The 14555-nt window shown below is 41.4% G+C and overlaps 1 protein-coding gene across 1 annotated transcript; it reads right to left on the minus strand.

Annotated features, from left to right (window-relative positions):
* Positions 1–9814: 9814 nt before the first annotated feature.
* On the minus strand, positions 9815–13863 carry LOC142108517 (olfactory receptor 6B9-like). The gene is made up of 2 exons (XM_075192231.1): positions 13826–13863; positions 9815–10721 (listed from the first exon to the last, which is right to left on the minus strand). Exons 1-2 carry the CDS (start codon positions 13861–13863, stop codon positions 9815–9817), a joined length of 945 nt encoding a protein of 314 aa, XP_075048332.1.
* Between the last annotated feature and the right edge of the window lie 692 nt (positions 13864–14555).

A 14555-nucleotide genomic window follows, 5' to 3' on the forward strand; every position in this document is an offset into this window, starting at 1 on the left:
CAAAGAGGGAGATAGACAGACAGGGAGACAGACAGCCAGAGACTAGGGTCAATTTTTGATAGCAGCCAATTAACCTACCAGTATGTTTTTGGAGTGTGGGAGGAAACCGGAGCACCCGGAGGAAACCCACGCAAACACAGGGAGAACATACAAACTCCACACAGATTAGGCCATGATCGGGAATCGAACTCATGACCCCAGTGCTGTGAGGCAGAAGTGCTAACCACTAGGCCACTTGGACTCTTCCCAGGATATGTCATTTCTGATAACACCAACAATATTGTGCAAGCATTACAGCTGGGTGAATTCCATCACATTCCTTGTTTTGCTCACACAATAAACTTGGTGGTGCAGAGCTTCCTGAGAAATAACCGTGAGGTGCAGGAGATGCTTTCGGTGGACCGTAAAATTTCAGGACATTTCCGGCATTCTGCCACAGCATGTAGGAGATTGCAGCAGCTCCAAGAACAATTTAACTTGCCCTGCCACCAACTTAAGCAAGAGGTGTTAACAAGGTGGAATTCCACCCTGTACTTGCCATCCAAGCGTATTGCACAAGCCATGACATTGGGAAAGGAGGGGGTATGTATTTCAATCTTGCACAGTGGGGAATCCTTTCTGTGCTGTGCAAGGTGCTGAAACCATTTGAAGTTGAGACGTGTGAAGTGCGTTCAGACTCTGCTAGCTTGAGCTAAGTCATTCCCTTAATTCAACAATTGGAAAAGCAGCTTGACAAACTGAAGGAGGAGATGAAAGAAAGCAAGTCATCTTCTCCCTTGCGCAGACTCGAAAGAAAGATGGCAGATGGCTGGGATGGAGTTCTGCAGTCAGCAGGGAGCAGGTAAGTGTGCAGGGCTTCGGTTATAGAAACCAAATGCTGGCCATGTGACACTGAGTTTCTGATGTCTGTTACCCTGCTATCTCCTAAAGGCCCACATTCTATTTTGGCTTTCATGAACTCGGGATCCGCGGGGAACTTCATATCTGCCAGACTGGAGTCAGAACTCCGTCTTCCTACGTTTCCTTTATCATAGCCTTTGGCGTTGACCGTTGTAGATGGCAACAGAGTCGCCAATGGTTCCATTTCAGTTGCGACCTGTCCCATCCAAATGGAAGTAGGAGTCCTTCACTTAGAATATATAAGTTTTTTGTCCTACCGCAGTCTGTAAAATCTATCATCCTGGGGTTATCCTGGTTAAGGACTCATGCTCCACAATTTGACTGGCAACGAGCACAGGTTATCCGCTAGAGTTCTTCCTGTACCAAGAGATCCCTGAGACCGGTTTTACATCCCAAGCCTGATGTCCCTTGCCTCATCACGTCCTCCCAGGTGGTCCTTTCTAAAGCCTACTCTGATTTTTTCAATGATTTCAGCAAGTCTGCCTCTGAGGTCCTCCTTCCTCATTGACCCTGGGATTGTCCTATTGATCTTATTCCGGGCAAGAACATTCCATCGGGCAAAGTGTATCCACTATCCTTACCTGAAACACAAGCAATGTCTGAATACGTTACAGAGAATCTCAAAAGAGGGTTTTGTGCAGTGTAGGTTTTTTTTCTTTAAAAAGAAGGATGGCTCTCTAAGACCTTGCATAGACTATCGGAGATTAAACGATATCGGTCGGTGGTTATCTATTTGGATGACATCTTGATCTTTTCTCAAGATTCCTCATCCCATTGTATCCATGTTAAGGACGTTGTCTCCCGGTTACGAAGGAACCACTTATATTGTAAACTGTAGAAGTGCCTCTTCGACTGCTTCCAGGTACCCTTTTTAGCATACTTAGTATCGGGTACAGGCTTACAAATGGACCCAAGCAAAGTAGAGGCCATGCGCAACTGGCCCCTACCCGTTGGTCTAAATGCTACCCAGCACTTTATTGGCTTTACCAACTATTACCGCCAATTCATTAAGGGATTCTTTAATCTTATCTCTCCCATTACTCTCCTTACCCGTAAGGGTAAACAGACCAAATCTTTGCCTCAAGAGGCTGTAAGGAGGCTTTTATAGCTGCACTTGTTTTGAAACAGCCTGACCAGAACAGACCCTTCTTTCTTTCTTGAAATGGATGCATACTCAATCAGGGTATGGGCTGTTCTTTCAAAAAAAGACCACATAGGCATATCTAGAACCTGTGGCTTCCTTTCCAAGAGATCCTCCGCCAGTGAGGCCAACTATGGGATTTGCAAAAAGGTCATCAAAGTCGCTTTAGAAGAATGGTACTACTTGTTGGAGGGTACCCGTTTTCCCGTTATGGTGTTTACGAACCAAAAGAATTTCACCTATATACAATGTGCACAGTGTTTGAATCTGTGCCATTCTTCAACAGATTCCAACTGATACTGACATTCCAGCCTGGTACAAAAATTTGTGAGCTGACGCTCTATCCAGATCCTTTGATTCCTACGATGCTAGTTCTTCCTTCTCGACTAAACCCATTATCAACCCCTCCAAGATTCTGGCTCTGACTAAGTCATCTATCAAGACTCCTCCCCTCTTTTGTGGATGATCAATTGCGCACTAGGGTCTTGAGATGGGCTCATAATGCCAGATTCTCTGGACTTGCTGGTATCAAGAAGACGGTTGCACTACTCTCTGTTTTGTATTGGTGGCCATCATTGGTCTCCGACGTCCAGAAATAAATTCGAACATGTGAGGTTTGCGCCCGGCATAAAACCCCCAGGAGATCTTCATCATCATCATCTGGCAGGCCTTCCTCTATCCTTTATCCTCTCCCTGTACCAGATTCCCCGTGGGTCAGTATTAGCATGGACTTTATTACGGACCTTCCCTCTAGCCATGGACACAATTCCATCTGGGTGGTGGTTGACAGCTTCTCGAAGTTAGCTCACTTCATTCCTCTCAAGGGACTACCATCTGCTACCAAACTAGCACTTCTCTTCATCCAGGAGATTTTCCTCCTTCATGGCTGCCCGAGAGGGATCGTCTCCGACTGCGAAGTCCAATTTGTTTCCAGATTTTGTTGGCCATTCTGTAAACATCTTGGTATCAGGCTAAACTTCTCCTTTGGGTACCACCCGCAAACAAATGGTCAAACTGAGTGGACTAATCAGGATTTGGAGTCCTATCTCAGGTGCTATTGTTCGGAACAGCAATCTTGTTCGAGTGAACTCTTGGCTTGTGCGGAATTTATGCATAATTACCACCAACACGAATCAACTGGCAATTTCCCCTTTTTTACCATCTTTGGAAAACAAGCCATACTGCCCAACTTTTTTGATCTTTCTGGTTCTTTGATGCCAGCCGCACAGAATATGGCTCGCAATTGTTTTCAAATCTGGTCCCAGGTACAATCTAAGTTGCGGTAGGTCATGGACCTTTACAAACGATTTGCACATCGCCATTGGAGGAATCTTCCAGTACTTCAGGTTGGCAATAGAGTGAGGCTCACTACCTGCAACCTTAGACTCAAGGTTCCCACCATGAAATATGCTCCACGCTATATTGGTCCTTTCACGATTACCCATGTTATCAATCCCGTAACCTATAAACTCCAGTTACCTGCCTCTTTTCGGATATATAACACCATCCATATTTCTCTGTTAAAACCTCTTATTCTCAATGAGTTCTCCGATAATGCTTCTCCACCACCTCTTATCAAAACCATCCACGGTGAAGAATTTGAGGTAGAACATATATAGAAGACTCGTATTTCCCGAGTCAATTTTTGATTCACTGGAAGGGTTATGGGTCTGAGGAGAGGTAACGGGTCAATGAAGAGGACATTGATGCTCCATGCCTTTTGGCTAAATTTATGAAGGATCTTGCGGCTGTGCCTAAGAAAGAGGGGGAATATACTGTCAGGCGCCGCCTCGCAACCCCACATAGGTGCAGACAGATGCCTCTCTATTCACTCTTGCTTCCCGTTGCCTAGCAATGAGATGTACTTCTGGGTTGCAGCAACGCAGGGTACGCATGCGCTGTGCATCGCGTCCCGTTGCAAGGCAGTGGGACGCTGTCCTTCCCAGCTTATCGGCGATCAGCAGCGTTCTGACCGCCGATCCAATCAAGAGAGGAAAAAGGTGATGAGACAAAGAGCAGTCTAGCTGGTGCCATTCTCAATAGGGAAAGGAACTTAGGCAACAATGCTAACAAGTACTGCAGCAGAAGGGTTTTGGTAAAATGCAGCAACTCTGCATAAAAATCTACCTTAAAAGACAATTTCTTTGAGAGTACCACTCATAAAAGACCAGAAAACCCTATCAAAGACCTTTTCAGAATCTAACACCACCAGAGCAGAGGTAGAATGCTTGTTAGCTGTACAAATCAAGTCTATCTCTCGCTCCATGTTAACTGCAATCTGGCGGCCTGGGATAAAGTCCACTTGATCTGAATGGACCCGTGTGGGGATCAGAGGAAAGGCCAGAGGAGATATGTTCCCTGATTGCTTTAAGACCAGTAATCTATCATTCTTATGGCATGTGCACATAGGCATTCATTTCTAGATACCATGAATGATCAACTCCTCTATGCCTCCAAATATTTTCTGTTTTATAAACACAACATGGGTTCTTTATCAGGGGCTGGCTGGCAAATTTTAGCCGAGGGGCGAGACTTGGCTCAACAGGCAAAATAAATGCATTTAGCCCAGTGACCCAGCCCACGGTAGCCCACGATGGGGCCAGCCTAGCCATCCCCTAGGGTTGCAGGTCAACTATAAATAAATATCTATGTATGGAAGTATGCATACACATTTAAAGAAAAAACTGATGCAAATCGAACTCTAAATGAATGTATAGGTGTGGCTGGAGTAAAGATAAGCAGACCTACATAGGCACACATGTACTGTTCACAGCTACAACTTTCATTGCACTGTAGTGGCATTTTACTGCAAATTCTCAGTAAAGACAAATGTAAAGACCATTGTAAGACAAATGTGTAGCCCATTTTAATGGACCACAATTGGCGCTGGCTCTCTGAGGAGGAACTGAGCACTGTGGAGGTTACCTCTGAGGCTCATGGAAATGCTGAAAATTAGAATGTAAAGAAAAATATATACAGTATATACACAGAAAGAACAGGTTTAAGGGAAATACAGTGAAGATTTGGGTGGAAGAGTATGAAGAGAAATTTAGGAGAGAAAATAGAATAAAGAAGGAGTGATGAGTGATGAAAGGAAGGAAAAGGTTGCGGTCCCGCAAGTGAGTGGACAGCAGAGCGATGTGGAGGAGCCAGGAGATGCTTGGAGGTGACACTGGTACCAGCAGGTAAGTGGTAGAGATACTGGAACAATGGTTATTCAATGATGGCCACCGAGGAGAATGCAGCAATAGAAACTCGGAGCTACATACAGAGAAGTCACAGAAATGATAGTAGCTTGAAGGGCAGAAGAGAGAGAACCGATGCTGCATGATGTAGTATTCAAGAGGTGATAACTGACATACTTGGAACAGCATTGATTCTATACGGACCAGAGGCTGAGAACAGACTGAAGTAGTGGTGGTAACTCGAGACAACAGCTGATGAGTCACAGAAGTAGTAGCAGCTCTGAGGGGTAGTGGTGAGAGAACCAAAACTGTCACGTTGAAGTACTCTGGAGATGGCAATAGAGATACTGGAGCAGAGATAGAAAAAATTACACTAGTGTATCAGCGCAGACAATCAGGAGCTGTCCTCTTTTTTCTGGCTCTTGATCCTTATGTGAACCAAATAAATATATTTTCACAAAAAATTGAAAACAGAGATGGCACTACCGATCTCAAATACCTATTTAACTAAATATTGTGAGTAGAGTTGATATCACAATAACTAAAAAAATACATATGTCATAATAGAAATTTTTTAAAAAACAGCTTAAAAAAATCCAAGTGCTTAAGTTTCAGTGAAAAACAACCATCATAAAGTCCATAGAATCCAGTATATGAATCACTAAAAAACTCCAAAAGATGTCCCTGATGCCAGTTGCTCTCAAATCTTTCTCCCAAGTGATCTATATAAAGAAATTAAAACAAATAGGAAATAAATCCTAGTTTGGCTGGGGGGGGTGTAGGGGGCATCTGCCCCCTGGGGAGGTCCCATAGGGGACTACCTTGAGCTGGGTCACTGAGCCACCTGCTTTTTTTCCCAATAAAATGTTTAAAGGGAGAGTCCGAAGGGCTCTTTCCCCGACCAGCGTGCAGGACGACCGCGATGCAGTCATCGGTGCAGTGAAGGGGGTAATGTAAGTATTACCCCCTTCACAGCACTGATAACTGCATCGCGGTTTTCGGTGACGTCATCAGCTGGTGCCGGCTTCTTCAGGGATCGCCATGACTTCCAGTCGCATTACACAGAATTCGTCCTGCACGCTGGTCGGGGAAGGAGACCTTCGGTCTCTCCACGTCGTGGTAAGTAGTGTCGGGGTAGTCAGCATCGATATGCTGACTACCACCCATCTAAATCCTCATGCTTTACAAAAGTGGGTTCAACGTTTAAAAGAGGAATTTTTCCCTCTTACTTAAATCTTCAGGAAGCTCATAAGCTGCCTACCTCCACTTTCTACCAATACTTACAAGTCAAACACTTCTTTCAGTCCTCCCAGACAAGGATCTCTGCAAGGCTTCTAACCTCATTTGAATAACTTTGTCTTGGTAATCTCATGGCCAACTCCTTCTTAACAAAGTTTGTATCTTTGAAACCCTTCCATGAATAAAATTAGGAAATAGATCTAGGTGATGAACTGTATACAGAGGACTGGTTAGATATTTAGTTGGGACCTGCCAAATCATCTATTAATGTATGTATTAAAAAACATATAAACTGTTGCACCAGTGGTATCTTGTCCCAACCAAACTGCACAGGATTTACTCCTCCCTTCTTTGCTGGATGTGTTGTCAAGAGGTTGGTACCTTTCTACTTTTATGGTGGACCTGTCCAGACCTTCAGAGATTCTAGTCAAATATCCATTCTCTTTAAACTTTCTATCTGACACTGACATTACTTTATATCTTAAATATTACTTACTTTCCCTCGGACTCCCAGATGTGCCAGTGCATCTTAATACACATATTATGAGTGCTGCTACCTGTCTCACTACTAGCTTTTGGAAGAGCCTAATCCCTCTTAACCTGACTACCTTTAAGAAAAAAGATCTTGTTCATATATGAGATGGAAATGATGACCAGTATCCTTCAGAACTTGTTAGACTCAATTCATAATACTTGGGGTCCACAGACTCAACTAAATGCTATTTCATTCCCTTTGCTTTGATACCTTTCCGATTGTATTTGGATTGTATTTGGATTCCACCTCTTGGATATTTGTTCCTAGATCCTACCCCATTGCTCAAGAGGTTTCATCTTCTCCCCCTCTTTTCTCTCTACCTTTATCCTCCCTTGCTTTTCCTCCTCTCCTTTTGCTTCCTACTCCTCCTTCCCCCTTGTTTAAAACAAAAGCCAGACAGGTGATATAGCATTTACTTCTCTCTAGCCTGCTGTAAACATAGAATATTCACATATAATTCTATATCTGGACAGCTGTATTATACAATGCTTTGTATTTTTCTTTTTTTTGCAATTCTGTTTGAAACATCCTCTGCAAAGGATGTAAAAGTAGTATTTTTTTACCATGTTTATTACATTTTCAGATTTTCTTAAAAAACACCTTTCGCCCAACACCTGGGTGGTAGGCAAATAAGGTTTAAAAGTAAAAAAATAATTTTTACATCTGGCATTACTAGTCTTACCAAGCCTTAGTAGCAAAAAACTGCTTGGGTAGGTTGGTGCTTGTGCCAGCATATGTCTGGCTACTAGAACACATTGGCACTTATAGAACTACAAACTCCAGCATGACCATGCATCAAGGGCACACTGGGACCTAGAATGAAACATAGAAAACACATGAAGATATTGTAACTAAAATCACATGCACAATAGAAACTTTATTTAAATTAAATATTTCCCCAATCATTCCTTCAACCCCACTTATTACACACCTAATTCCAAAGGGATCCTCTTCTCCTTTCGTCTACTTTTCCTTGTAATCTATATTGTAGCAGAAACTTATATGACAATGCTCCTTGGGAAACCTCACTGCAGTTGCCACAACCTACCCAAACTAAGAGTGCTCAGGCTGGTATATACATTTTATTATTTTAATTAAATATTGTTTTGCTTTTTATATCCTACATACGCTTAAATCATATCATACATATTTAACATACTTTGAGTCACACGTATCTTTGGATATACATGTAATTTGTTTGTTAATGCATCTTACATAATCATTTTCAATGCAAATGAGGAATTCCATTATCAAAAAAAATGCACAAGGCTGCGGTGACACTTTTATACTTTGATACTTTGCTGCTCAGTGTAGGGCCAGTCCAATGTAATGTCATCATTACCTGTGCTTCTGCTAATTATTCTAAGTCAGTTGATCCTATGGAAGAACAAAACTTCAAACTCATAACATAAGGTCAATATTGAGTGACACATAGAGTGAAGTTGTACAACAGCTGTACTCAATGGCCTGTTAGAATATTGGACTAAGCCCTCATCAGATAATCACTTTGAGCAACATAAATGGAATTTCTGGGACCCTCCATGTTACTGTGTAGAGGGATTAGTGACAATTGAGCAGCCAGGCAGGGATAGCTTAGTATTGATAGTAAATTATAAATGATATATACTTTTTTATATTTCACACCATTTAATGGTGTTGCCTCGGGAGAAAATCACAGGTCTTTACAGTTTATTCAGTTGTCTGAAAGCTTAATTTCTGCTAATCTTTGAAAATCTTTCCACACAACCACACTGACTACTTGGTCATAACCTACTATAATGGTCCAGCATTGCAGGTTTAATTGCACTGCAAACTACTTCATATAATATTTGTGGTATGCTATTATTTGCTTGCATTTTCAGTTTCACACTGTCAAGTAATATCTCTACAGTTTACCTGTTGATATTAATTGTGCTCTCTGAAGTCTATCCTCAAATGACATGCTACCTATCTTTCTAGTTCACAGTTTCACTAAGTATTTTCAGTGATAAAAGTGTTCATTAAAAGTCACCACAGACTTTGCCAACAGTCCCAGGCTTTTATATGTTAACATAACTCCGCTCTGACTTATAATATCCCTATAATTTAGTATGGGGCGAGTTATGTGATATATCTTTGATGATTAGTCAGAAAAGTAATAATAATATCTTTCAATATGGAGTTGATTTTACGAGATACTTCATCCATTCATACTTTGTGTTTCTTACCACCTCTCTGCTTTATTTTCATCTCATTTATATTCATCTCTTTGTGTTACTTGAAGCTACCTGAGTATACACCACCCACCATATACTTAGTGTGATCCTAACTACTACAGTTACCACCGCTGCATATGCCACATACTCCTACAATAAATAAAACATTTTATTGTAATTCAGGGTCTCATTTTATATATGTCTTCTTAACCTTTTTATCTACAATAATATTTGTTTTCATTTGCTTAATGCTTAGACGTTGTGCTCCCCTGCTTTGGTGATGTTGGTATCTTCAAAAACTTTTCTATTCTCCATTTTGGTCATGAACTTGTATAATTTACCATCACTCTTCCATACACAAGCCCAGCATTCATATCCACTCAAATATCATTTTTTTAAGCATTTTTATATATAAGGATTGATAATAATATAACCTGCAGGTAATTGTTTTTCATTATATACATTTGCTGTCTTTGTGCTTTTTTAACCAGATATAATGGTATGTTTACTGAAATACTTTTAATTCACTGCAATGTAAAATAAAATAAAGCATATGTTTATTTAAAAATGGTGTATTTTTTTACGAAACAATAAACATCCATTAAAACAGCATTTTTTGCTAATTACATACTCTGATGGTCTTCCTCATTGCTTGCTTCATCTCTGTATTCCTTAGGCAGTAAATAATTGGGTTCAAAAGTGGAGTCAAAACTGAATAAAATATAGTTATATATTTGTTTCTATCATATGGACTAATCTTTTTTGGCCTTGCATAGATAAAAAGAGTTGTTGAATAAAAAATGACAACTACTGCTAGATGTGAAGCACATGTAGAGAAGCCTTTTTTCTGTCCAAGTATTTTTGGGATTATGATGACTGACCGAATTATACACAAATAAATAAAGCTTATAATAGCCAGGGGTACAAAACAAATTATGGTGCCCAGGATACAATCCACCAACTCAGCAAGTGATATATCTGTACAAGCCAAGTTCAACACTGGGGAAATATCACAGAAAAAGTGGTTAATAACATTGGGGCCACAAAAGGATAATCTGAAAATGAAGATGACTTTAATCAGAGCAATGGAAAAACCCAGCACCCAGGAACAAACTATCATCTGCAGGCAGCAAGTATTATTGATGATGACTGCGTAACGTAGAGGGATACAAATTGCAACATACCTGTCGAAAGCCATAACTGCTAATAGAACACATTCTGTGCAGGCCAGAGATATAAAAATGTACAATTGTATCATACAAGCCACGAAGGATATCTTATTATTTTGTGTCAGAAAGTTGTTCAGAAGATTGGGCACTGTGACTGTGACATACCATATTTCCAAGAAGGACATACTGAACAGAAGATAGTACATTGGTTTGTGGAGCTTTACATTACATGCAATTGTTACAATGATGACCAAATTTTCTGTAACAGTTAAAATATATATTATTAGAAAGACACTAAAGAGAACATGCTGCAGCTCTGGACGTGTTGGAAACCCAATGAGGATGAATTCAGTGATGTTGTTACCAATATAGGTTTTCATGCTAAAGTAGTCCGGCAGCTGTGATACAAAAGCACAATGCATTAGATACCTGCCTTGTGACCATATTCACTAGTTGTGATGTACCTTTGCTGTCACTTCATAATGCTCTGATCACCAATTACTAACTACTGTAATGCATAAAGTGAAATCTTTACTGGACTAGGGACATGAGAGGGATAACGCATCTCTTTTTCATGTCCTTAGCCTTCGCTCACTGATTATTGCCTGCTACAATCATTCAGTAAGAAGCACAAGAGACTCATGTCATTCTGCAATTACTATAGAGCATAGTAGTGAAGGCAGTGTTGGGGATGTGGGAAGAGGCAATTTGGGTGCCAAAAGATGAGATGAGGACCTCATATCTGAAGAACCAGTATTGTGCCACCTAGCATGCAGTTCTTTCTTCGCCTCATAGGAGGAAAAGCCCAGGTGATATGTCTAATCTTAGAAATTATTGTGATTGAACATGTAACCTTTAAGCCACTAAGTGCTTGATGGACTGTGACATTTAGATTGTATAAAAAAAGAGATCAATGTATTCTTTTCCACACTAAAATAATCCTAATGTCTTCTTGTGATCCATGAAAATAAGTCATATGCAATGAAAAAATGCATTCTTACATTGCATATGACCTATTTTCATACAATACACTAAGTGAATTGTGAGCACTGTATAAATGTTATATATATTGTTCTGCATTTTGGTGTAAAAATATAAGATTTCAGAATTCCATTTCATGTATGTGTATTAGCGTCATGTGGTGCCATGATCAGAAAATTATGTCTTCTGTATTTAGAGAAGTTAATATATTGACTGATCACAAATGAGGAATGATAACTACTGTTCAATTATGTGGAATGCCTAGAATATAATTTAATATTAATCCGGGAGCATATTGGAAGACACTTGGTGCACTGACAGGTACACTTTGCTAATCTTATCATGAGTAATATGACTTTCTTAAAAAAGATATATGACAATACAGAAGATATGTGAAATATTCATTCATTCATTCATTCATTCATTCATCTAATGACACACAAACTTCTACTGCAGCATGAAAATCAACATATTAAAAATACTGTACACAGTTACTAATAAAGCGGCATTATAAATAGAAGAAACCCAATATGAGGAAATCTATGTTATTTTATGATATATTATTAAAACTAACTTACCTGTTTTAAAATTGACTAGTCTGTTGTATAAGTGCAGATGTGATTTGCTATTGGGAGAAAAAAAGATATTAAGAGTAGAGTAATAAAGCACATTGTTACTAGCTCCATGATACTGTTATGAGACTGGTGTGATGTGTCCATTTACTTTATACATGGGTTTATGAATTATCTAAAGGGATTTCTCCAAGGTTACCATAAGACAAGTGGGATATGACTCACTATTAACATTAAAGTTGCCAAATATATACAAAGTTTGTTGTGACATTGTTTGTAAGAGAACGTTTCTCATAATTAGTTAAGGGATCACATGACATAGCTGATGCAGATTGTTTTTGACCACTTACATACCAGGTGCTGATATTTGATTTAATATACTAGGAAAAGCCACAAAACTAGCTGCACTTACTGCAGCGATTAGCTTGTTATGAAAATGGGACCTTCTAGGAAGCACAGGAAGCCTACAATGAATCCGCACGAAAGCTCATCAGATGATGCAGCAGCCATGTTGTTACGAGCCGTGGCGGTGTTCATAACCGGCACGGGTCGCTCTCTGCCTGGCGACCTTGACGACCACTTCCGTGTCTGGCCTGACTGTTGCTAATGGTTGGACACTAAAACAGTCCAGCACCACGTCCCGGCAATACAGGGCAGCCGGGCTTGTACGCAGTATGTTCAGCAAGCCTGCGGGCTAATTAGTACCTTTTATTAATTAAGCAGGCACTGAGGGTGTTTTCAAAGCTAGGCTATGATTGGCTTAGCCTCCCTGCCAGTTATAGCATTCCAGTACTGCACTGTTGCTGACCTGCTCTGGATTCCTGAATTGCTGATTACCTGTTGTGACCCCCTGCCTGTTTCTTGGACCTTGCCTGTTTTGCCTGTGACCCTGACCTTTGGCGTGTTATCTGAGCATTCTAATCTGCTAGTGACCCCTGACTGCGGCTTACGTCTGACCATTCATTACCAGCTCTGCTGCCTCCTGGCCTGCCACTGCGGTACTGTATAGCAAACCTACACTACATTGAAGTGAAGTCCTGGTGGCATCTGAGTACCTATGAGCGTGTATAGCTCTATAGGAAAGGCGGCTGCTAAAGGTGAAGACCTCCATCTATCAGTTCTGCAGGTTCATTATCTGACAAGGCAGCCTAACATTATAACCGGCCAGTGAATTTCTGGAGAGGATTGCCCATGGAAGAAACTGGGCCGCACCCCTCTCCAGCCCAAGTCTTAGCAGGGCAGAACCAAAACCCTGTCCCAGATGGTCCAGGGACTATCGCACCAGCTATCTGCACAGGAGGAAACTTCTAGGGCTTCGCAAGCCCAACAAGGTTCCAAGCCCAACAAGGTTCCTTGACACCTGTTCTGGTACCGAAATTGAACCTGAAAGCCCAACAAGGTTCCTTGACACCTGTTCTGGTACCGAAATTGAACCTGCCAGACCACTTTTCCGGGGAAAGAATCTTGTTTCGCAATTTCAAAGAAAGCTGTAAGGTTTATTTCCGGCTAAAACTCTGTTCTTCTGGGTCAGAGCAGCAAAGGGTCGGTATTATTATATCCCTTCTCCAAGGTGACCCCCAGTCCTGGGCATTTATTCTACCTCCTGTTAGCCCTTCGTTACTCTCCGTTGATGCATTCTTCAATGCTTTAGGCCTACTTCAAGGTTCACCTTAGGGCCTTGAAACAGGGCCGGCGCTCTGCTGAAGAATACAGTGCCAAGTTCAGGCGTCGGTCTACCGACAGCGAATGGAACGATCCTGCGTCATGCAGTCAATTTCGCTTAGGTCTGTCGGAACAGATCAAGGACGCATTGGTATAGTATCCCTCACCAACACCGTTGGTAGGCCTGATGCAACTCACCATCAAAATCGATAGGCAGACCAGGGAGAGGAAGGAAGAGAAAGAGGCACCGTCCAGTCCATCATTTGCGTTTGCTTCTGCACCATTGGATCCAGAAGAATCTATCCAATTAGGAGATTACCGCCTCTCTGCAGAAGAAAAACCCAGAAGGTGGACTCAAGGTCTGTGTCTTTACTGTGACACCAAAGGACATTTTTCTCATTCCTGCCCTTCCAAGCCGGGAAAAGATTTGCCTAGGAGATAAAGAGGAGATTCACCTAGGTCTACAGATTATCTCCTCTAAAAATGCATAGTTGGTTCCCGCGCACATCACTTATGGTGCCAATTCTGTTGACATCTCAGCCTTTATTGATAATGGTGCCACTGGGAATTTTCTGGTCATCGGATTCGCTAAATCTTCTGGAATTCCTTTCCGAAGTATCAGTACAGTTATTACTGTATATGATCTAGATGGGGGATCACTTCCAGGTGGAAAGGTTTTGTATGAAACTCCACTGTTACACCTAACAGTGGGAACCCTCCATTCGGAATCCCTGACCTTCTACCTGATTAACTGCCTGTCTGTACCGGTGATATTGGCTCATCCTTGGCTGCGGCTTCATAACCCTGTAATCGATTGGGCACAAGGGGAGATTACCCAGTGGAGGTTCTCGTGTTCTCAGACTTGTTTGAAGTTACCTCTTCGGATGTTGCAGGCTGCAGAGTTACTACCTTCGCAGTACCGTGAATTCAGGGATGTATTCTCTAAAAAAGCAGCTGACAGTTTAGCTCCTCACCG

Source organism: Mixophyes fleayi, chromosome 1 (genome assembly GCF_038048845.1).
Source record: "Mixophyes fleayi isolate aMixFle1 chromosome 1, aMixFle1.hap1, whole genome shotgun sequence".
Lineage (NCBI taxonomy): Eukaryota > Metazoa > Chordata > Amphibia > Anura > Limnodynastidae > Mixophyes > Mixophyes fleayi.